General features: G+C 45.7%; 1 protein-coding gene across 1 annotated transcript in view; it reads right to left on the bottom strand.

The window, feature by feature from the left end:
* Positions 1-26401, bottom strand: part of LOC124141688 (protein rogdi-like) — a 50211-nt gene that overhangs the window by 20207 nt on the left and 3603 nt on the right. The window contains exon 2 of the mRNA XM_046509735.2: positions 13539-13610. Within this exon, the coding sequence (XP_046365691.2) occupies positions 13539-13610 (72 nt within the window). The remainder of the gene's footprint in view (positions 1-13538; positions 13611-26401) is intronic.

The raw sequence follows: 26401 nt of genomic DNA, 5'->3' as shown, positions 1-26401 counted from the left end.
CTACCAGCAAACAGCGTCTTCATGTTGTATTGAGGTGTATTTTGTCCCAAAGTGAGTGAGTGAATATCGTTTTACACTGCTTTAAGCAATATTCCAGCAATATCACGGAGGGGGCCATCAGAAATGGGCTTCACACGTTATACTCATGTGGGGAATTGAACCTGGGTCTTCGGCATGACAAGCTAACACTTTAACCACTAGGCTACCCCACAGCCCATTATTTTCCAAAGATATCACCCCCAAGACATATTGTCTCCCTTGCCAACTGTGATACCTCTCTCAGGACACTGAAGATAACCAGTCGTGGCATACACATAGTGTTCAGAACACAAGTATTGCAAAGAGGAATTTGAATTTTGAAATCCTAATTTTATCCTCTTTTGCCAAGCACCAGGCAGGAGAACAACATGTACCTTCTATTAACATATTTTGGAGCTATGCTGCCAGGGATCAAACCTAGACCTCTCTTCTCTCTCCGGGTAGACGCTACATACAATAGACCACAGAGGCAGTCTTAGCAGGCACTCTATACACTAGACCACAGAGGCAGTCTTGGTAGGCAATCTATCACTAGACCATAAAGGTGGTCCATGCAGACACTCTATCCACTGTGCCAAAGAGGCAGTACGTGCAAAAACTTTACACACAAGACCTTGGAGGCAGTCCAGGAAGACGGTCTATACACCAGACCCCGGAGGCAGTCCAGGCAGACGGTCTATACACCAGACCACGGAGGCAGTCCAGGCAGACGGTCTATACACCAGACCACGGAGGCAGTCCAGGCAGACGGTCTATACACCAGACCACGGAGGCAGTCCAGGCAGACGGTCTATACACCAGACCACGGAGGCAGTCCAGGCAGACGGTCTATACACAAGACCACGGAGACAGTCCGGGCACACGGTCTATCTACCAGACCACGGAGGCAGTCCAGGCAGACGGTCTATACACCAGACCACGGAGCCAGTCCAGACAGACGGTCTATACACCAGACCACGGAGCCAGTCCAGACAGACGGTCTATACAGCAGACCACGGAGCCAGTCCAGACAGACGGTCTATACAGCAGACCACGGAGGCAGTCCAGGCAGACGGTCTATACACCAGACCACGGAGGCAGTCCAGGCAGACGGTCTATACACCAGACCACGGAGGCAGTCCAGGCAGACGGTCTATACACCAGACCACGGAGGCAGTCCAGGAAGACGGTCTATACACCAGACCCCGGAGGCAGTTCAGGCAGACGGTCTATACACCAGACCACGGAGGCAGTCCAGGCAGACGGTCTATACACCAGACCACGGAGGCAGTCCAGGCAGACGGTCTATACACCAGACCACGGAGGCAGTCCAGGCAGACGGTCTATACACCAGACCACGGAGGCAGTCCAGGAAGACGGTCTATACACCAGACCCCGGAGGCAGTCCAGGCAGACGGTCTATACACCAGACCACGGAGGCAGTCCAGGCAGACGGTCTATACACCAGACCACGGAGACAGTCCGGGCACACGGTCTATCTTCCAGACCACGGAGGCAGTCCAGGCAGACAGTCTATCTACCAGATCACGGAGACAGTCCTGGCAGACGGTCTATCTACCAGACCACGGAGACAGTCCTGGCAGACGGTCTATACACCAAACCTTGGAGGCAGTCTTGGCAGACGGTCTATACACTAGACCATGGAGGCAGTCCGGGCAGACGGTCTATCTACCAGACAGACCATGGAGGCAGTCGGGGCAGAGGGTCTATCTACCAGACCATGGAGGCAGTCCAGGCAGACGGTCTATCTACCAGACCATGGAGGCAGTCGGGGCAGACGGTCTATCTACCAGACCACGGAGGCAGTCTGGGTAGACGGTCTATCTACCAGAGCATGGAGGCAGTCCAGACAGACGGTCTATACACCAGACCACGGAGGCAGTCCGGGCACACGGTGTATACAGCAGACCACGGAGGGAGTCCAGGCAGACGGTCTATACACCAGACCTTGGAGGTAGTCCGGGCAGACGGTCTATACACCAGACCATGGAGGCAGTCCGGGCAGAGGGTCTATACACAAGACCACGGAGGCAGTCCGGGCAGGCGGTCTATACACCAGACCTTGGAGGCAGTTCGGACACATGGTTTATCTACCAGACCATGGAGACAGTCCATATCACAGAGTATCATTAAGCTTCTGACATTCTGTGAACAGTTATACCCCCAAACAATAATATACTTAGCTCTTTGAAACAAACTTTCCTAAAGATTTCAGTAGATTTCTCAAGCTGTACGGTAAATGAAAAAATGATCTCAGTTACTTTTGGTGCTGATTGTGTAAGTTTTTATGAACATAGGTTGCACATTCGACCCTGAATCTGACATATACTTCTCACAGCAAGTAATACAATGTACAATCTCATTAAAATCAGACCTCAGTTCTCGCTACCGCTAAACAAAGATCTGAGGACATCCCATTACAGGTCACGTCAGAACGACCTTTCATCCGACCAATCAGAGCATCGCTTACCAGATTATGAAAGTGACAGTCGGAATGTGATTTCTGATCATGCAGCCTCGAAAACTTTAACTCCGAATGATAGTTACAGGTTTAATGATTGTATCCATACAATCTAGACCATCTAATAGCCATTCAAGAATATTCTTTCGTTCAGGTTTCAAATTTGTAATCGAGAATTTGTCAAAATATGTTTCGAAGCGTAGTCGCCACGTTGAAATTAGTGCCGTAAAGCACGAGAAAGCTGCCTTCTGATTGGTCATTCCATTGGTCGGTCAAAGTTCGCGCAAGGTCGGTCTGACGTGTCCTCAGATCTTTGTTTAGCGGTAGCAAGAACTAAGATCTGATTGTAATGAGATTGTACAATGTATCACACTTTCCAGCCTCACCACCTTCACAGCACAGAACAAAAATCAACTGCATCATTCATAGCGGCGAGCAAATCAATGAGCCACTGCAGATAGGAAGTTTATATATTTATCTGCCTGAAATGCCAGACCACCTACCAATCATGATGACAAATGAAGCAAGATTAAAGTCATTAATATAAATCATCTCCTGTGGCAGCTTGTTATTTCAGTTTTATTCTGAAGGGAATTGATTTTGGTGCAAAATGGGTCTGTGTGTCAGATCATTACAAAACGCCTAATGAGCTTAATACTGGGTCACATTATGAATTTTTAACTTCTGTGGGAGGGGGTTAAATTCTTTACTTCTGTACTTCAATAGAGATGGGTGGAGAGAGAGAGAGAGAGAGAGAGAGAGAGAGAGAGAGAGAGAGAGAGGGAGAGAGAGAGGGGTGAGAGAGAGAGAGAAAGAGAGAGAGGGGAGAGGGGGAGAGAGAGAGAGAGGGGAGAGAGAGAGAGAGAGAGGGGGAGAGAGAGAGAAAGAGAGAGAAAAGAGAGAGAGAAAGAAAGAGAGAGAGAGGGGGGGGGGAGAGAGAGAAAGAGAGGGAGAGAGAAAGAAAGAGAGAGAGAGAAAGAGAGAGAGAGAAAGAGAGAGGAGAGAGAGCAAGAGAGAGAGAGAGAGGGAGAGAGAGAGAGAGAGAGAGAGAGAGAGAGAGAGAGAGTCATCAGCTGAACTGAGATTCAAACCCACAACTGGACCAATGTACATAATGTATCCAAGAAACAGCTCTGCCATAACACAGAGTTGGAAAAAAACCAAGAGCCTAAAGTTATTGAGACTGATATTGCCTCATAGGTTTGTTGGTAGGATGTACCAACACTTGGCAGTCGATAGACTGTTTAGTTATCTACAGCTCACTAGGGTCTAGCAGTCATGTTCCAGCTGCTGTGTCGAATGTGATAGTGTCATCACAAATATTGACTTGTAAATGAACCATCCATTAGCAGCAACAATAAAACATGGTAAAACATCATATTTCACCCATTATTTTGTAACCCTGATATTGTGTCCACGTTTTTGCTCTAGTCTCAGGGGTATTTGGCCTGCACTTAAACAGATCCATGAGTGAGTGAGTGAGTGAGTGAGTGAGTGAGTGAGTAGTGAGTGAGTGAGTGAGTGAGTGAGTGAGTGAGTGAGTGAGTGAGTGAGTGAGTGAGTGAGTGAGCGAGCGAGTGAGTGAACCGCGAGTGAGTGAACCATACTGTGTTTTCAGTGTGTACCTAGATTACCTGTAGATGTATCCACTTTAAAATGATTTTGGAACCGAACAAGCAGTGTCAGATTTTGAATGTCAAATTGATCGTGGTTAAATCTACACGTAACCTAGCTTTACATTGAAAACACAATAGTTTTATCTTTTTATATGTTAGTTTGTTAAACAATGATTGTAACTGTTTTACATACTTTCTGTAGAGATTCAGTAGAAGTCCATTGCATTTTATTTGGACAATGATTAGTTGTCAGGAATGTAGTACCATTTACTGTAAGCAGTGGTGAGGTAGTTTTCATATTTAGATGCTCGAATTATCTGTAAATTCCTGGAATAGCAGGGGTGGATGTGAAGAGCTAATGGACACTGGACTGGTCTAGCACTGTGTGGAAAGTAATGGAAGCAAGTTAGACCATATAAGTGGAGTGGGGGCATGCCTGGCTCATCTCACATTTCATCTCTCATTTCATCTGACATTACATCAAGGCCAGCTCTTGTGTAAAGATCACTTATCACCCTGGTTCCCAGCCTCAGCACCTTAACAATTGTTGCAGATAGGTCAATTCAATTATCACTGAACTGCCATCATTTTTGTATTGAGCTCCCACAACAGAGTCCATATCAAGAGCCCACCTTGAGAACCACAACAGAGTCCATATCAAGAGCCCACCTTGCGAACCACAACAGAGTCCATATCAAGGGCCCACCTTGAGAACCACAACAGAGTCCATATCAAGGGCCCACCTTGAGAACCACAACAGAGTCCATATCAAGAGCCCACCTTGCGAACCACAACAGAGTCCATATCAAGGGCCCACCTTGAGAACCACAACAGAGTCCATATCAAGGGCCCACCTTGAGAACCACAACAGAGTCCATATCAAGGGCCCACCTTGCGAACCACAACAGAGTCCATATCAAGGGCCCACCTTGAGAACCACAACAGAGACCATATCAAGGGCCAACCTTGAGAACCACAACAGAGACCATATCAAGAGCCCACCTTGCGAACCACAACAGAGTCCATATCAAGAGCCCACCTTGAGAACCACAACAGAGTCCATATCAAGAGCCCACCTTGAGAACCACAACAGAGTCCAAATCAAGAGCCCATCTTGAGAACCACAACAGAGTCCATATCGAGAGCCCACCTTGCGAACCACAACAGAGTCCATATCAAGAGCCCACCTTGAAAACCACAACAGAGTCCATATCAAGAGCCCATCTTGAGAACCACAACAGAGTCCAAATCAAGAGCCCATCTTGAGAACCACAACAGAGTCCATATCGAGAGCCCACCTTGCGAACCACAACAGAGTCCATATCAAGAGCCCAACTTGCGAACCACAACAGAGTCCATATCAAGAGCCCACCTTGAGAACCACAACAGAGTCCATATCAAGGGCCCACCTTGCGAACCACAACAGAGTCCATATCAAGGGCCCACCTTGAGAACCACAACAGAGACCATATCAAGGGCCCACCTTGAGAACCACAACAGAGACCATATCAAGAGCCCACCTTGCGAACCACAACAGAGTCCATATCAAGAGCCCACCTTGAGAACCACAACAGAGTCCATATCAAGAGCCCATCTTGAGAACCACAACAGAGTCCAAATCAAGAGCCCATCTTGAGAACCACAACAGAGTCCATATCGAGAGCCCACCTTGCGAACCACAACAGAGTCCATATCAAGAGCCCAACTTGCGAACCACAACAGAGTCCATATCAAGAGCCCACCTTGAGAACCACAACAGAGTCCATATCAAGGGCCCACCTTGCGAACCACAACAGAGTCCATATCAAGGGCCCACCTTGAGAACCACAACAGAGACCATATCAAGGGCCCACCTTGAGAACCACAACAGAGACCATATCAAGAGCCCACCTTGCGAACCACAACAGAGTCCATATCAAGAGCCCACCTTGCGAACCACAACAGAGTCCATATCAAGGGCCCACCTTGAGAACCACAACAGGGTCCATATCAAGAGCCCATCTTGAGAACCACAACAGAGTCCAAATCAAGAGCTCATCTTGAGAACCACAACAGAGTCCATATCAAGAGCCCACCTTGAGAACCACAACTGAGTCCTTATCAAGAGCCCACCTTGAGAACCACAACAGAGTCCTTATCAAGAGCCCACCTTGAGAACCACAACAGAGTCCATATCAAGAGCCCACCTTGAGAACCACAACTGAGTCCTTATCAAGAGCCCACCTTGAGAACCACAACAGAGTCCATATCAAGAGCCCACCTTGAGAACCACAACAGAGTCCATATCAAGAGCCCACCTTGAGAACCACAACTGAGTCCATATCAAGAGCCCACCTTGAGAACCACAACAGAGTCCATATCAAGAGCCCACCTTGAGAACCACAACAGAGTCCATATCAAGAGCCCACATTGAGCGCCAGGTTTCTCAAGTAACAATGGACTTAAGAATCAGTTTAACATAAAGCCAAAGACTTGCCGTTACTATTGATGCACACAGCATCTTACTCTACTTCAACTATCATGTCAATAAATTGATTTTTTCTACTTCACATGCTGGAGAGTGATTCATAATGGACACCTTGGAATCATGGTTTGGGGGCCGACTGAAAAAACTTTCCTAACATCAAAATTATCATTCTATTAATTGTTTTTTCAGACTTTAAACTCAAAAAGTTAGATATGGATTGTATTAATAACAAAAATTGATTTTCCTGAAAAATGAGACATCTGTCTTCCTAAGCTAAATCTATTTAACACAATATGAAACCTTTTGACACAGCCCCTGAATAATGAACACCAAACTGTTACACAAATCTCATGTAATACAAAGACTGAACTAAGAGGGTTTATTAAAATCTCTATCATAAGGCAAAATGGATGATATTGATAAAGCCTCAAGCTTGTAATAAATAGATCTTGTCTATATCTAAGCAAATTAAAGGACAGTGATTTGATAAAACTTGCAACCCTTTCCTGGCGCCATGTGTCTTTGATAAGGTCAAAAGACATAAAAAAAAGAGGAGTATCATAGACAAAGTGGTATATTTGATGGAGGCATCACTGTTGTGTGTCATGTTATGCATCTTTAAACAATTAGGCTGCGAGGACATGTTGCCATGGTAACAGGAGTACAGGACTACTAAGTAAAGTATATATATTAGTGGTATGTATTACAGAATACTTATGAGGCAAGTACCAAGCGACCACAAGCGACATCTGTGTGTAGTTATCTTGGTTAGCCAGTGTGCCCAATCTCCATCCCATTACAATAAACATCCTGAACACACTGACTGATACATCTACACGTTGAGACCAGGTCCAGTGACATGACGCTGACAGATAGAGAAATCCTGTGGAAGTTTTTGATAATCAAGATGAAGATGGTGACATCTTCCTGAGGCAGGGGAGTTAACTGACTGTAAAAGTCCAGTTTCCACCCTTGCCGAACTAGGCTGGAATTTCTCAGCTCGATCAGAGCACCACCAGTGGATATTAAGAGTTATGTTCCTTCTATGCCCTTTCTATTGACCAATCAGATTCCACCTCTTCCATATCACTTGCATTTTCATCAAACAAAATGTTTGCGTCCAGTCAAGACAATCGGATCGACAATCAAAATCTATACTGCGATAAAACGGGTCTTACCTCGCAAATTGCATCAAATCAGGAGAGCACCTTGATTAAAACATGAAAAGATTAGGAAAATATCTGTTGACTAGAAGCTGGTGGTGCACATGCTTTGCAAATCCAGCAACAGACCGATATCTGCACAGCAGTTTACAAACCGGATGTTGATTTTGTTCTGTTATTTTGATTGGACTTTGCATAGACTAGTTAGTCCAGCCAAAACATAAGTCCATAATTCCAGCCTAGTTCGGGTGGAAACAGGACTTTAAAGTCAGTTACCTCCCTTGCTTCGGGAAGATGTTTCCCTCCAATCATCATCACGACATATTTCCAACCTTTTCTTCCACAGAACCCCAGAAGGAAAATTGTAAGGTTGGTTGGTTTGTTGTTTAACGCTGCACTCAGCAATATTCCAGCTATATGACGGCGGTCTGTAAATAATCAAGTCTGGACAAGACAATCCAGTGATTGATATCATGAGCATCGATCCACGCAATTGGGATCGATGTCATGCGCCTGACCAACCGATCCCGTTAGTTGACTCTTACGACAAGCATAGTCCCATTATGGCAAGCATGGGTTGCTGAAGACCTATTCTACCCTGGGTCTCATGGGTCGAAAAATGTAAGGAACAGACTTGTATTGAAAGATCTCATCAGGATCCACAAACCCTTCTTCCTCTCCAGTCTGGCTGAAGAACCAACATGGACAGCTCAACCGGTGGCCCAGCGCCATGGACGGGACTCTTCACTCTACGATTGTTGTTGGTGTTGTTTATTATCATGAAGGGACAACTTTATGTGTGGTGTGGTCTTCCTACGAAGCGCTGATACCGTTAGTGACTACATACACCCATAAATAACAATATCAGTATCAAATTTACAAATCTAGCAAAAGCAAGTTCATTGCATGTCTTTTGGTTGGTCATAAAAAGTGAAGTTATTATTTTATGTAATGTCATAATTTAATGTAAAAACTGTATTTCTTTATGACAAGTCATCAAACATTTATTTCACTATCAGTCTTGTAACCATGGTAACCATGGCTACAACATTTGGATACCTTGGCAACTGGCAAAAGACGTCATTCAAAAGACAAATGCCCCAAACAGCTACAAGTACTGCTGTTTTTGGTGATATATGTTTGAATAATATAGCATCAATAAAGTGTCTTTATAAAAAAAAAAATTGCTGCATTCTGATTGGCTGATATTTGATTCTATCATTTACTGCGAGACTGTTCTACAAGGAAGAAGATGTCTGCCATGCAAGGAGGAATGAAAAACAAAACACTACTAAAAATTACTTGCAACAAAAATTACAAGTAATTGCTCCCTACAGAATATTCTTCTTACTAAACCCTAGCCAAACAATAAAGACTTTTCACACAAGGGAAAACACTACACGATAGATTGCTAATTATCCTCTAAAGTAGTTCCCAATTCCTTTGGTCACATGACTAACATTTCATCTCCTACACAACCCTGTTAACTGGATAACAAAACCTTTTCACTTCTCACAATTATGTGAAACTACCAGCTATTATATAATAGCTCTACTTGATCAATATCATGTTACTAATATATTGATATTTAAGCCAGGACGTGACTGTGTTCCTTTGAAGCAACAGCCCGATGAAATATCAAAGAAATCTATATGACAAATCTAATTGATCACCTACCATTAATGCCGGTCGACTGACTGTTAACATGATACATTCTGTAAATTATTGCATGAATATTGTTAAAATTTTCATATAAAATAAACATATATATTTTTCTTATTTCCTACCTGTTAAGAGGGTCCTGATGGGTGGGTCCCATAAGCAGTTAGCAGTAAAATTTGGGGTACTTTTTCATTAAGCAGTAATTTTTCTTCTTTTTCAATAAAATCGTCGCGAAACATTCCTAAATTGGCCATGGAGGGACAGAGGACTTTTAATTCTGCTTTCGTTTCATCCTGACAATTCATATTTTTAATACCTGGTAAAATCTCAAATCGCTAAATATTCTAGACTGGTCCCCTGCGTCAGTTGCGCAGCCTGCTTTCTGTGGCGAAGCATTCTGGTCTTGAAGACAGACTGTTTTTGACCATTTTTATCACTTTATGATAAGCAGTAAATTATTTCATACGTTAAGCAGTTATTTTTTGGTATTTTACGATAAGCATTTACGATAAAAAAAGATGAATTTGACGTTTACGATAGTGTTTGAAGGGTGTTTTACATAAAGCATTAAAACCCATCAGGACCCTCTGTTAAACATGCTATATTTGCATTATGTCAACACATTTCAGAAAATATTGCATAAATATTGTTTTAACTTTCATACATGGCCACAATAAATTTTCAGATTCTCATCCATATTTTTGAAAAAGTTAAGAGGGAATTGTATTTTGTATTATATATTTCCAAGGACAACAAACTTCACTCTCAAAACAAAGAAACAAAAATGCGTGCTGATTTATGGAAATTGTCATAATTCACAAGTTGGACATTCGGATCTTGCGACACTAACATTAACTTGACATCTATTTAAAACATAACAAAGGAAGCACTCAAATGATGTGCGTTTGACAGGAATTGCATTCAGAACAAGTTGTATTTCATCATTTGCAGTTGTTCCGAATGCTGATGTCGACAACATCGGCAAACACTCAATGGCATAAATGTTACCATGGTTACTGAGGCGGTGTGTTTTCTAGTGAGGCAGGTTTGGACGAGATCAGTATTTAACGATGACCTAACGCCCCGCCTCACATCAATGTATTGTCCTGTAATGTCCACAGTAGTAGAATAGGTAAAGGTGATACTGCCGCAACCCCACTGGAGCCAGATTTATAGACCTATACTGCTACTACAGAGGGAATTTTTTATGCAAAAATGATGATGCTATTCAACGATCGTCATGAGATTAAACTAAATTGTAATGAAAATATTCTCTATTGTTTTTACTCATACCTATACCATTATTTTGAACAAAGTGATATTCAACATTTTTACTAAGTTCTTCGTTCATTTTACTAGGAGACCAGACTATATACTCTTTTTCGAAATTGGAAAGAAACAATTGATGACCGTATTTGGTTGGTTTGACATCATTGATATAATATATACCCTGTGGTAATTCTCGCCATTTGATTGGCTCCATTATTTTATACTTATGCAAGCATTCATTTGAATTATTGTGGTGTGATCCAACGACAGGAAACAATCTATTTTTAATCTCCAACCAGTTCTTTGGTTTTGGCACGGAATAACTGAACGCTTGTTGTCTCCCCTGTTCTATTTTTTTTCTCATCTTCGCTAATACCACTGGTCTTATGAGAATTTGATCCAATCTCCTGCTTCATTACGTTGTATTTGGTGAGTTCTGACAGCACAAAACGAAACTCATCCTCGGATATCTTACAATCAGCCATTGCTGTTGAAATATGATCCTCAATGCTGTTCAACTTTGCTTCGGTGAGTATCCGAATATTATCATGTTTTAATGTTTTCTTTTGCAACTTACGAGAAATAAATTTTATCGCTATTCCGGCCAGTCCAGCGACTCCGGCGGCTACTTCCATACCAAGTACGATAGGCGCGGCGATTATAGTTGATAATAAACCAACACCGGCTACACCGAGTCCAAAGCCAGCCGTTACAAGCGCGGTGTCAACTCCGTCGAGAGCATTCACAGCTCTGCGATACTTTTTATACAATCCAAGTCTCAACTCCCTCTCCTTTCGCTATTCGATGTTTTATGTCGCTTATTTGATGTAATCGAAATCCATCAACAGTATCCATCTTTTCAGATGCTTCATCGAGCACCGGATATAAACCCATAGTGTATATTATTATATCATATAATAGTCTTTAATAGGTCTTGCTTCAATGTTTTGAGAGTATACATCAACCTTATTAAATGTATATTATACGGCATGAATATCTTAGTAAGAGAAATGCTGTCACCTTTATTAACTTGGACCCCTCAAGGGTTGCAACGGGTGATACTCCCGTATAAATAATACTGCAACGTTGACGCTCGTGTTGCTTGAGCCATTTAATTGATAGACCTGGTAATATTTCGACGGAATCTATGGGTCCATCTCCAAACAAGACTTCAATAATAATTGTAGAAAGAGTAGGTATAGCATTCAAGTTCTGTTTTATATCATTGAATTCAGTAACCAAATTTAAACTAACATTTTTTACTGCCGGACGACTCAATAACATATGACCTGGGTTTTCTGGCAGGGAAGAGACTAACACACTTTTTTGTTTTGATGGGATGTAAGCCCTGAGTATGATCCCACTATTTATTATCTTAGTTAATTGATGTCCATTACCTATCATCACATATGGTGGGGTAATGACAATATTCAGTAGCCATTCGATTTTTGCTTCAACCATAGTCCATTTATTATCATCGTTACGATTAAGATTGTATGAAGTGTTTTTATTGAGTCTACTAACGTCGACATCACTTAAATCTCCTAGATTACCTGTGAATGTAACTTCTTTCCACTTGTATACGTTATCTTGTCAATGTAAAGCGTATAACTTGCCATCGATACCGGGTTTACCGAATCCTTCTGTGTCTCCGAGATCAGAAAGCGCAATTGTATCACATTGTCTAAGGTTATGAGATACAGGGCCAAATGAATCAACCATTATTTATAATATGGAGTGTTACACTCAAGTATCCTATATGTACAGGTTGGTGTTTTACATCTAATACAGATATTTTGAGGTCTGAAATAATACCCTGCTTTAATTTTTTATATTGTAATGATGAGAAAGATTCCGTTCTACCGCTATTATATTTTTCATCTTTGACTGGAACAGCTCTTAGCAGAGTTGAAGGACTTTCGAGTTGAATATTATCCGTCGTACTTATCTGATCAAGATGGATGCACAACTCGTTATAGGGAACTAAATCGAATTGTGGCATCTTTGAGCACTGGTTCATTGGACCACCCATGCCCCTTCAGTGAGTTAGTGAGTGAGTATGGTTTAACGCCGCTTTTGGCAATATTCCCGCAATATCACGGCGGGGGACACCAGAAATGGGCTTCACACATTGTACCCATGTCAGGAATCGAACCCGGGTCTTCGGCGTGACGAGCGAACGCTTTAACCACTAGGCTACCCGACCGCCCCGTGCCCCTTCAAGTATTTAAGGATGTCATGTGTCAGGGATGTCCTTGAGAAACAAGAAGTCTGCTGTTTAACACAATCTCACATTCATAATGAATCCAAAAACATGAAAAGAGTTCGAGTCCTTGGCTAACACATGAGGAACCATGGCATATCGTGTTTTGACGCCATTTTGCAGGCCGCCATTGTATGGATGTGTGTGGCACACTTACTTTTAATGCAAATTGTGTGTGTGGCAGGTGCTGCTGGTAGGGCAAGACTTGGTTACATTTGTAGTGGACACCCGGTGTCATAACTGATTTTCAGTGATCCATTCTTATGGTTTTCATCACAATTTTGCCTTTTACACCCCATGAAATATCTGTCTCCAGATAACCCTGACTGATCATCAGAGTCCTGGCTAATTGCGTAATTTTGGACACCTGGTGTCCGGTACCCTCTGCCGGTGTCCAGTACCCACCCCCGGTGTCCGGGACTCACTGCCGGTGTCCAGGACTCACCTCCGGTGTCTGGTACTCACCGCCGGTGACCGGTACTCACCGCCGGTACTCACCGCAGGTTTCCGGTACTCACCGTCGGTGTCCGGTACTCACCGCCGGTGTCCGGTACTCACCGCCGGTGACCGGTACTCACCGCAGGTTTCCGGTACTCACCGTCAGTGTGTGTCGGATGTCATCCAGGACGCTGTGCACCTCCACACCAACCAGCCACTCTCGCTCACGACGCTGCAACACACAACACCAGCCCCTCAGTGAGAAATATTCCTATCTGAAGCTAACTAACACTCACATTTTTAATTACTTAAAGGATCCACACTAATTTTAGAAACTAAATTGAAAGTAGGTCTGTAAAATGTCATTAAAAACATGTTCTCACTTTTTCTTTATTTCACTGGCCCAACCAAAAATTCTGACCAGAAATCACATTGAAGAAAAACAAAATTTTAATTAATATAAATGATGGTTTAAAAAAGAGGAATGCAAGGAAAAGAGTCATCAAAATTAGTCATTTTCAAAACTCGCTCGACTGTCAATGACTGAATTGTATGTTTCTGTTCAATTGAATAGCACATATCTTAGTTTCCAAACTGAAAGAGCAGTTCAATGACATGAACAAATGAATTGATGTTTTATTGTAAAGCTAAATAAAAGGCAAATCATTAATATATATAGAGTAAACTACAGTTATAACGAACTCAAAGGGACCACTAAGTTTAGTTCGTAATATCCATAGTTCGTTATGAGCGTGTTTACGGCATATATACAGTAAATGGCCGGGGCCAAAAAACAGTTTGTTGATTCCGTCAGTTTGTTATAAACGTGTTCGTTATATCCATCAGTTTGTTATAAACGTGTTCGTTATATCCATCGGGTTTTTTATAAACGTGTTCGTTATATCCATCAGTTTGTTATAAACGTGTTCGTTATATCCATCAGTTTGTTATAAACGTGTTCGTTATATCCATCAGTTTTTTTATAAACGTGTTCGTTATATCCATCAGTTTGTTATAAACGTGTTCATCATAAACATAGTTTACTGTATTTGACTTTCTATGACTTGTCATTCTAATACACAGGTCTGTTTTGGATAAAATACTGCCATGTAACATTGATTTGTAACTCTTACAAACAAATTAAAGATTGGATCACAAGGAAAGGACAGCAGTCTGTGTCTGTAGGAATACAGTAATTGTCTGTTTTATTTACTGTCCAGTGCATAAAACATAACGGTTAATTGGGCAACTGCTGGTTTTATTTATGTTTTATGTCCTTGTTTGCTCTGCGGACTGCGGACTCGCATCTAAACACGTCTGTGATGTGGCTTCCAGCTAGACTCCCATCGGAATACGTCTGTGATGTGGCTTCCAACTAGACTCCCATCGGAATACGTCTGTGATGCGGCTTCCAACTAGACTCCCATCGGGATACGTCTGTGATGCGGCTTCCAACTAGACTCCCATCGGAATACGTCTGTGATGTGGCTTCCAACTAGACTCCCATCGGAATACGTCTGTGATGTGGCTTCCAGCTAGACTCCCATCGGAATACGTCTGTGATGCGGCTTCCAACTAGACTCCCATCGGAATACGTCTGTGATGTGGCTTCCAACTAGACTCCCATCGGAATACGTCTGTGATGTGGCTTCCAGCTAGACTCCCATCGGAATACGTCTGTGATGTGGCTTCCAACTAGACTCCCATCGGGATACGTCTGTGATGTGGCTTCCAGCTAGACTCCCATCGGGATACGTCTGTGATGTGGCTTCCAGCTGGAGTCCCATCGGGATACGTCTGTGATGTGGCTTCCAGCTAGACTCCCATTGGAATATGTCTGTGATCTCGAGGTCCATCGGAATATGTCTGTGATGTGGCTTCCAGCTAGACTCCCATCGGAATATGCCTGTGATCTCGAGGTCCATCGGAATACGTCTGTGATGTGGCTTCCAGCTAGACTCCCATCGGAATATGCCTGTGATCTCGAGGTCCATCGGAATATGTCTGTGATGTGGCTTCCAGCTAGACTCCCATCGGAATACGTCTGTGATGTGGCTTCCAGCTAGGGTCCCATCGGAATACGTCTGTGATCTCGAGGTCCATTGGAATATGTCTGTGGATGTGGCTTCCAGCTCGAGTTCAATCGGAATATGTCTGTGATGTGGCTTCCAGCACGAGTTCCATCGGAATATGTCTGTGATGTGGCTTCCAGCTCGAGTTCCATCGGAATATGTCTGTGATGTGGCTTCCAGCACGAGTTCCATCGGAATATGTCTGTGATGTGGCTTCCAGCACGAGTTCCATCGGAATATGTCTGTGATGTGGCTCCAGCTCGAGTCCCATTTGAATACATCTGTGATGCAACACTGGGAAGACCGGGAAGACAGATAGTGTGAAAATAAAAAGATGTATGTGACTGTGTGTTGCTGTGTTGCTGTATTGCTGTGACCATAAGGTCTGAGGTGACTTCCCCGCGTGACCATAAGGTCTGAGGTGACTTCCCCGCGTGACCATAAGGTCTGAGGTGACTTCCCTGCATGACCAGTAGGTCTGAGGTGTCTTCCCTGCATGACCAGTAGGTCTGAGGTGTCTTTTCCACATGACAAATATGTCTGAGATGTCTTTTCCACATGACCAATAGGTCTGAGGTGTCTCCCCCACATGACCAAAAGGTCTGAGGTGTCTTCCCTGCATGACCAATAGGTCTGAGGTGTCTTTTCCACATGACCAATAGGTCTGAGATGTCTTCCCCCACATGACCAATAGGTCTGAGGTGTCTCCCCCACATGACCAATAGGTCTGAGGTGTCTTTTCCACATGACCAATAGGTCTGAGGTGTCTTTTCCATATGACCAATAGGTCTGAGGTGTCTTTTCCACATGACCAATAGGTCTGAGGTGTCTTTTCCACATGACCAATAGGTTTTGGGTGTCTTTTCCACATGACCAATAGGTCTGAGGTGTCTTTTCCACATGACCAATAGGTCTGAGGTGTCTTTTCCACATGACCAATAGGTTTGGGGTGTCTTTTCCACATGACCAATAGGTCTGAGGTGTCTTTTCCACATGACCAATAGATCTGAGGTGTCTTTTCCACATGACCAATAGATCTGAGGTGTCTTTTCCACGAACTTAGAGGGCTGCATGACCAATAGGTCTGAGGTGAGGTGTCTTTTCCACATGACCAATAGATCTGAGGTGTCTTCCCTGCATGACCAATAGGTCTGAGGTGTCTTTTCCACATGACCAATAGGTCTGAGGTGTCTTTTCAACATGACCAATAGATCTGAGGTGTAATTGAGAAATTTTTTATTTCTAATATTTAATTTTTTTAAAACTGCAAAAGTAATTCACCCAATCATAATAATAGGCCCCCAGTGCATAAAGTCGAGACGGCCGGTGTACAGTTCCATCATGTGTTGCCTCAGCGTGACCACGAGCCAACAGCTAAACATTTCTCACACCTAAAATCAATATACAGATATATACCAGGGTTCAAATTCCTTGTATAAGAATGCAGTGTTCTTTAAGTTGCTAAAAATGAAGGGATCTTTGGGCCTATAAAAAAAATGTGGGGTTGTTTTCAAAAGGGGAGCCACAAAATACCTGGTGATCCTCACTCTCAACATGGCAGGTGCTTGTTCAGAAGTTGTTACAAATTTTCCAGTGACTGAATTTGACTTTTTAGTGCTCAATGCAGGCCGATCTAGGACGATGTGAGCGGAGCTGTCATGTGCTGTCTTTCACATGACATTTGACAAGCTGATCTCCAAATTCCTGAATGGGAGAGTTGGCCTTTGACTTACATCTTTAAACACTTGACACCACTGCTGTTCTTAATATCCTGACATGCAGGTAGCAATATTTGCCCATGTTGACGTAGGCCAGTAGTAAAAGCAAATCAATCAGACTGTTTTATGAGTCAGATACTGAAAAAAGCTAATTACACCGTCATTTCATTCCCTGTGCTGTAATATGGGAGTGTTATGAAGGAATGTTTAAAGACCCGCAAACAAAGCATACGGATGTTGTGAAACAAAGCCCGTTAAGGTATATGAGAATCCTTCATATTAGAAACCATGTGCCCAACTACCGCATCATCTTCCCGAGGCAATAGCGTCCACCAGCCTTTTTACCAAAGTCTTGTTTCCAGCCATGCCACATCAAGCCAACTTTCCTGTGCTAAATATGATTGGACTATCACCCATATCGATAGTCCAATCACCGATTGTTTCATAAAATCAACATCCACGACTAGTACACCTTTTTGTGTCAGGGATGAAATCACGAATGTTTACGTTATCTGATTAACTAGGTCGTCATCTATGGTACCTGTTGTCACCATCTTTGTGAAGCTATACAAGAGAAGAACTGCAATCTGATTTGATATCTCCTTTTCATTACAAGGGGCACAACTTATGATCTACGCAAGGTGGCGCCAGAGTCATGCCAAGAAAAGTGGCCTTGACGTGTCAAGGGTAGAAACTAGCCTTTGATATAGGCTAGTGGACACGCTTGTCTTGGGTAGAAACTAGGCTTTGATATAGGCTAACGGACACGCTTGCCTCAGGTAGAAACTAGGCTTTGATCTTGGCCAATGGACACGCTTGCCTTGGGTAGAAACTAGGCTTTGCTCTAGGCTAACGGACACGCTTGCCTCAGGTAGAAACTAGGCTTTGCTCTAGGCTAACGGACACGCTTGCCTCAGGTAGAAACTAGGCTTTGCTCGAGGCTAACGGACACGCAGGCCTCAGGTAGAAACTAGGCTTTGATCGAGGCTAACGGACATGCGGGCCTCAGGTAGATGCTGCCGCATGTGGATGATAATTGTTACATCATTGTTGAAGAGGCATGTCAATGCTGCGATGCTGTGCTCTAGAATGAACACTGATAGGGCAAGTGGAACGGTTACATTACGTTCCTAGTGCCTAAGGTTCACACTTAGAAACCTGTCTTTTTACAAATACCCTGTGATGTTTCGTGATGAGGTGTATGATGTGAAGAAACTGATAAACATTCTTCGCAAAAGTGATCTGGACAAACAGGGCAAATGTTTTGTTTGTTTGTTGTTTAATGCCGCACTCAGTAATATTCCAGCTATATAACAGCGGGCTGTAAATAATCGAGTTTGGACCAGACAACCCAGTGATTGACATCATGAGCATCGACCTACGCAATTGAAATACAATGACATGCATCAACCAAGTCAACAAGCCCACCCCACCCGATCCCATTAGTCACCTCTTACAAGCATTGTCACCTTTCAGCCGTTAAAAGAATCTTGAAAAACATTCTAACCCAAAATGTAGTGCCATTAATATTTTTGTGTACATATTTGGGAAAACCATACTTGTTAATTGGGAAAAGGTTAAAGACCATGACAACTGGCTTAGTACTTTCCCAGACACATTAAGGTTTTTTTATGCTTACTCAGATCGGTTCGAGACTTACAGAAATACACCCAACTTCCCCTTGCATTCTCACTAAAATAATTACATGATAGATGAAATAGAAATTCAAATTGACAAACAAAATACTTAAAGCTGGGCGGAGTGTAATCAGCATGACGGCAGTCATCACCTGTTTGTAAACATGGCAGTCAGTTGGTTGTGGGTTCAACTCCACATGTGACTCCATGGTTGTGGCCAACTATCACAGTCAGGAGTTTTGACTGGTGGCAGCGATGGTGGCAGCGAGCTCCGTGAACGGCCTACCACAGTGGTAGAGAGCTCCGTGAACGGGCTACCACAGTGGAAGGTGTGACATGCCAAGTCAGAGCAGGTACTGCGAAGCCACCAGGGGGCACTGGTCTACAACTATCATTCTCAAAGATGCCAGGCGTCCATGTATCTAAACTACACACTTGGAACTCACCAACCAGCATCAGGGCTACCAGACTGATAACAATAGCTGTTAGAAAGTTTGCTCTTTGTTCCTAAGACCGGCAGTTTCACATCAATTTGTCATCAGTTTTGTTACAAGTGAAGCTATTTGAATTATTTATTGAAACAAATTTCAAAGATGCATCGGCATACTCCCCAGTACAATCTCTGGTATTCATGAACGCCGGTCACCACAGACAAAGTGTTGCACTTCATCACTCAACATCTTTACAATCTTGTGCAGCAAATTTGATTAGCAGAGAAGAGCACTGACAATGTAGAATCGTAATCCAAACTTCTTGGTTAAACTTAGACAGGCATGATAGATGTGGAATAAAGTAAAAAGTCTGAGATAAGTGTTTCTTATCAATAGATTTCAGTAATAAAAAATAATGGATCAGTATAGAAAGGGATGTAACCCTTTGACGATGGAAGAACAGTATTTTTATAAAAAAAGATCTTCCAATAAAAGAACACTACTCCTGGCAATACAGACAAAAATAAAGAAGGAAATTACATATTCAAACAAAGAATTTTTGGTTTGTGAAATTTAGGGTGGAATATGTCGGCTAAATAATATAAAGCCTGCTCCAGTGTTGAGGAAGCAGGATAGCTGATTGGTAAAGTGTTCACTTGTCACACCGAATAAAATGTGCAGCCCGTTCTGGGTGTCCACGGCCATCTGGAATATTGCTGATGAGGGAGGGTAACTCACTCTCTCACTCACTCACTCACTCACCCTCACCCACTCCCTCACCCTGACTCACTCACTCACCCTCACTCACCCTCACTCTCACTCACCCTCACTCCCTCACCCTCCCTCACCCTCCCTCACTCACTCACCCTCGCTCACTCACCCTCACTCACTCACTCACCCTCCCTCCCTCCCTCACTCACTCACTCACTCACCCTCACTCACTCACTCACTCTCACTCACCCTCACATCCTCACTCACCCTCACACCCTCCCTCACTCACTCACTCATCCTCACACCCTCCCTCACTCACGCACTCACCCTCACACCCTCCCTCACTCACCCTCACACCCTCACTCACTCACTCACTCACCCTCACATCCTCCCTCACTCACTCACTCACTCACCCTCACACCCTCCCTCACTCACTCACTCACCCTCACATCCTCCCTCACTCACTCACTCACTCACCCTCACATCCTCCCTCACTCACTCACGCACCCACCCTCACACCCTCCCTCACTCACTCACTCACCCTCACTCACTCACACCCTCACTCACCCTCACACCCTCACTCACTCACTCACTCACCCTCACATCCTCCCTCACTCACTCACTCACTCACCCTCACACCCTCCCTCACTCACTCACTTCATTCCAGGGAAGACTCATTTGCCTGTGTAGACTTATACAACAAAATCATAATATAACAATATGAATACAATGATCTGCAGGCAGAGCATGATGGGGACATCATATTGACAATTACATTCACTTCCACACTCTGCACTCGGCATCCCTGGGAGCAGCATCGCGTGTCATGGACCAGGTGTGTCTCGTTAACAGGTAGACAACAATGGCAGTGACATATATCACCACGCTGCAATTCTCCTTCACCTCAGTGTCAGAAAGAGCATGAGTTTGTGAGTCAGTCAGAGAAATGTATGACACTACTTCCAACAGTATTATCAGTATTTCTGCTGTGATTCAGGTCTTGGATGCCTACCACTTTGCTACACTCATGAAAGCTGAGGTGAAATAGTGTTAAGATCATTTCACTTACCGTTATATAGCGAAGTGTATGTGTGTGTGTGTGTGTGTGGCCCACTGAGATATCATTCCTTAGTTTTTAGAGTCAATCAATCCTTGTTTTATTCCCATAATGCCAAGCACCAGGCAGGGGTGCACAAGGTACAATCCTTTAATTTCTTTGGGTATGACACAGCCAGGGGATCGATCCATCCACCTTCCGCTCTAAGGGCAGAGGAGACACTCTATCCACTAGACCATGGAGGCGGCCACAGCATCGATTCAACAACATTCCACTCTAAGGGCAGACACTCTATCCACTAGCCAACTGAGTCGACCACGAGACCGAACCGCCAACCTTCCGCTCTAAGGGCTGACACTCTATCCACTAGCCAACTGAGTCGACAACGAGACCGAACCGCCGACCTCCGGTCTAAGGGCAGACACTCTATCCACTAGCCAACCAAGGTGACCATGGGACCTTCCGCCAACCTTCCGCTCTAAGGGCTGACACTCTATCCACTAGCCAACCAAGGTGACCATGGGACCTTCCGCCAACCTTCCGCTCTAAGGGCAGACACTCTATCCACTAGCCAACCAAGGTGACCATGGGACCTTCCGCCAACCTTCCGCTCTAAGGGCTGACACTCTATCCACTAGCCAACTGAGGTGGCCATGGGACATTCCGCCAACCTTCCGCTCTAAGGGCTGACACTCTATCCACTAGCCAACTGAGTCGACAACGAGACCGAACCGCCGACCTCCGGTCTAAGGGCAGACACTCTATCCACTAGCCAACCAAGGTGACCATGGGACCTTCCGCCAACCTTCCGCTCTAAGGGCTGACACTCTATCCACTAGCCAACCAAGGTGACCATGGGACCTTCCGCCAACCTTCCGCTCTAAGGGCAGACACTCTATCCACTAGCCAACCAAGGTGACCATGGGACCTTCCGCCAACCTTCCGCTCTAAGGGCTGACACTCTATCCACTAGCCAACTGAGGTGGCCATGGGACATTCCGCCAACCTTCCGCTCTAAGGGCAGACACTCTATCCACTAGCCAACCAAGGTGACCATGGGACCTTCCGCCAACCTTCCGCTCTAAGGGTTGACACTCTATCGACTAGCCAACCAAGGTGACCATGGGACCTTCCGCCAACCTTCCGCTCTAAGGGCAGACACTCTATCCACTAGCCAACAGAGGTGGCCATGGGACCTTACGCCAACCTTCCTCTCTAAGGGCAGACACTCTATCCACTAGCCAACCAAGGTGACCATGGGACCTTCCACCGACCTTCCACTCTAAGGGCAGACACTCTATCCACTAGCCAACCAAGGTGACTATGGGACCTTCCACCGACCTTCCACTCTAAGGGCAGACACTCTATCCACTAGCCAACCAAGGTGACCATGGGACCTTCCACCGACCTTCCGCTCTAAGGGCAGACACTCTATCCACTAGCCAACCAAGGTGGCCATGGGACCTTCTGCCGACCTTCCGCTCTAAGGGTTGACACACTATCCACTAGCCAACAGAGGTGACCATGGGACCTTCCGCCAACCTTCCGCTCTAAGGGCAGACCCTCTATCCACTAGCCAACTGAGGTGACCATGGGACCTTCCGCCAACCTTCCGCTCTAAGGGCAGACACTCTATCCACTAGCCAACTGAGGTGACCATGGGACCTTCCGCCGACCTTCCGCTCTAAGGGCAGACACTCTATCCACTAGCCAACCAAGGTGACCATGGGACATTCCACCAACCTTCCGCTCTAAGGGTTGACACTCTATCCACTAGCCAACCAAGGTGACCATGGGACCTTCCGCCAACCTCGCGCTCTAAGGGCAGACGCTCTATCCACTAGCCGACCAAGGTGACCATGGGACCTTCCGCCGACCTTCCGCTCTAAGGGCTGACACTCTATCCACTAGCCGACCAAGGTGACCATGGGACATTCCACCAACCTTCCGCTCTTAGGGCAGACACTCTATCCACTAGCCAACCAAGGTGCCCATGGGACCTTCCGCCAACCTTCTGCTCTAAGGGCAGACACTCTATCCACTAGCCAACAGAGGTGACCATGGGACCTTCCGCCAACCTTCTGCTCTTAGGGCAGACGCTCTATCCACTAGCCAACAGAGGTGACCATGGGACCTTCCGCCAACCTTCCGCTCTAAGGGCAGACACTCTATCCACTAGCCAACAGAGGTGACCATGGGACCTTCCGCCAACCTTCCGCTCTAAGGGCTGACACTCTATCCACTAGCCAACTGAGGTGACCATGGGACCTTCCGCCAACCTTCCGCGCTAAGGGCTGACACTCTATCCACTAGCCAACAGAGGTGACCATGGGACCTTCCGCCAACCTTCCGCTCTAAGGGCAGACACTCTATCCACTAGCCAACAGAGGTGACCATGGGACCTTCCGCCAACCTTCAACTCTAAGGGCTGACACTCTATCCACTAGCCAACAGAGGTGACCATGGGACCTTCTGCCAACCTTCCGCTCTAAGGGCTGACACTCTATCCACTAGCCAACAGAGGTGACCATGGGACTTTCCGCCAACCTTCCCCTCTAAGGGCAGGCACTCTATCCACTAGCCAACCAAGGTGACCATGGGAAATTCCGCCAACCTTCCACTCTAAGGGCAGACACTCTATCCACTAGCCAACCAAGGTGACCATGGGACCTTCCACCGACCTTCCACTCTAAGGGCAGACACTCTATCCACTAGCCAACCAAGGTGACCATGGGACCTTCCACCGACCTTCCACTCTAAGGGCAGACACTCTATCCACTAGCCAACCAAGGTGACCATGGGACCTTCCACCGACCTTCCGCTCTAAGGGCAGACACTCTATCCACTAGCCAACCAAGGTGGCCATGGGACCTTCTGCCGACCTTCCGCTCTAAGGGTTGACACACTATCCACTAGCCAACAGAGGTGACCATGGGACCTTCCGCCAACCTTCCGCTCTAAGGGCAGACCCTCTATCCACTAGCCAACTGAGGTGACCATGGGACCTTCCGCCAACCTTCCGCTCTAAGGGCAGACACTCTATCCACTAGCCAACTGAGGTGACCATGGGACCTTCCGCCGACCTTCCGCTCTAAGGGCAGACACTCTATCCACTAGCCAACCAAGGTGACCATGGGACATTCCACCAACCTTCCGCTCTAAGGGTTGACACTCTATCCACTAGCCAACCAAGGTGACCATGGGACCTTCCGCCAACCTTGCGCTCTAAGGGCAGACGCTCTATCCACTAGCCGACCAAGGTGACCATGGGACCTTCCGCCGACCTTCCGCTCTAAGGGCTGACACTCTATCCACTAGCCAACCAAGGTGACCATGGGACATTCCACCAACCTTCCGCTCTTAGGGCAGACACTCTATCCACTAGCCAACCAAGGTGCCCATGGGACCTTCCGCCAACCTTCTGCTCTAAGGGCAGACACTCTATCCACTAGCCAACAGAGGTGACCATGGGACCTTCCGCCAACCTTCTGCTCTTAGGGCAGACGCTCTATCCACTAGCCAACAGAGGTGACCATGGGACCTTCCGCCAACCTTCCGCTCTAAGGGCAGACACTCTATCCACTAGCCAACAGAGGTGACCATGGGACCTTCCGCCAACCTTCCGCTCTAAGGGCTGACACTCTATCCACTAGCCAACTGAGGTGACCATGGGACCTTCCGCCAACCTTCCGCGCTAAGGGCTGACACTCTATCCACTAGCCAACAGAGGTGACCATGGGACCTTCCGCCAACCTTCCGCTCTAAGGGCAGACACTCTATCCACTAGCCAACAGAGGTGACCATGGGACCTTCCGCCAACCTTCAACTCTAAGGGCTGACACTCTATCCACTAGCCAACAGAGGTGACCATGGGACCTTCTGCCAACCTTCCGCTCTAAGGGCTGACACTCTATCCACTAGCCAACAGAGGTGACCATGGGACTTTCCGCCAACCTTCCCCTCTAAGGGCAGGCACTCTATCCACTAGCCAACCAAGGTGACCATGGGAAATTCCGCCAACCTTCCACTCTAAGGGCTGACACTCTATCCACTAGCCAACTGAGGTGACCATGGGACCTTCCGCCAACCTTCCGCTCTAAGGGCTGACACTCTATCCACTAGCCAACTGAGGTGGCCATGGGACCTTCCGCCAACCTTCCGCTCTAAGGGCTGACACTCTATCCACTAGCCAACCAAGGTGACCATGGGACCTTCCGCCAACCTTCCACTCTAAGGGCTGACACTCTATCCACTAGCCAACTGAGGTGACCATGGGACCTTCCGCCAACCTTCCGCTCTAAGGGCTGACACTCTATCCACTAGCCAACCAAGGTGACCATGGGAAATTCCGCCAACCTTCCGCTCTAAGGGCTGACTCTCTATCCACTAGCCAACCAACGTGACCATGGGACCTTCCGCCAACCTTCCGCTCTAAGGGCTGACACTCTATCCACTAGCCAACAGAGGTGACCATGGGACCTTCCGCAGACCTTCCCCTCTAAGGGCTGACACTCTATCCACTATTCCAACTGAGGTTGCCATGCGATCGAACCACACACCTTGCACTCTAAGGGCTGACACTCTATCCACTATTCCAACTGAGGTTGCCATGTGATCGAACCACACACCTTGCACTCTAAGGGCAGACACTCTATCCACTATTCCAACTGAGGTTGCCATGTGATCGTTCCACACACCTTGCACTCTAAGGGCAGACACTCTGTCCACTAGGCCAAGGAGGTGTTTGTTCTGACAAACAATTCATATATCAGGGTGATTGGATTTTAACCAATACTCATCATTGCTTATATATGATTCTGGAAACACAAATGGGTTGCCCAGCATTGACAAGCATTCCAGTTGCAGCATGTCTGCCTTATGTCGGAGTACAGCCCCCAGACCATGCACAAATACGAGGGGTGTTCATTAAAGATTTCCCCTGACCCCCTTCTGATGGACCTAGTGGAATGAAACTTGGCATAGGTATTAGTCTTTCTCCACATAGGAACCACCAAGAGTTACACACTTCTCCCATCGTTTTATGCAACTATGGAGACCTTGCTTGTAAAAGCCCTCATTTTGCGTCTCAAACCAGGACTTGACTTCAGAAATCAGTGTTTCATCATCTGTGAAACGTTTTCCCTTCAAAAATGACTTCATGGTTGGAAAGAGGTGGAAGTCAGATGGTGCAAGGTCAGGAGAGTAAGGAGGATGTGGAAGATTTCATAGCCAAAGGACTGCGCTTCTGTCTGGGCAACATGAGAGTTGTGTACTGGAGCATTGTCTTGCAGGAGACGGACACCCTTGGTCAGCATGCCACGCCTCTAAAGGTTGATAGCGTCCCACAATTTCCGCAGCAGTGAAGCGTAATAAGCTCCTGTAATTGTGGTACCATTT

Source organism: Haliotis rufescens, unplaced genomic scaffold (assembly GCF_023055435.1).
Source record: "Haliotis rufescens isolate VD_foot unplaced genomic scaffold, xgHalRufe1.0.p SCAF_56, whole genome shotgun sequence".
Lineage (NCBI taxonomy): Eukaryota > Metazoa > Mollusca > Gastropoda > Lepetellida > Haliotidae > Haliotis > Haliotis rufescens.
Note: the sequence above shows the minus strand (reverse complement) of the source record. Positions and strands in the feature narration are given on the sequence as shown.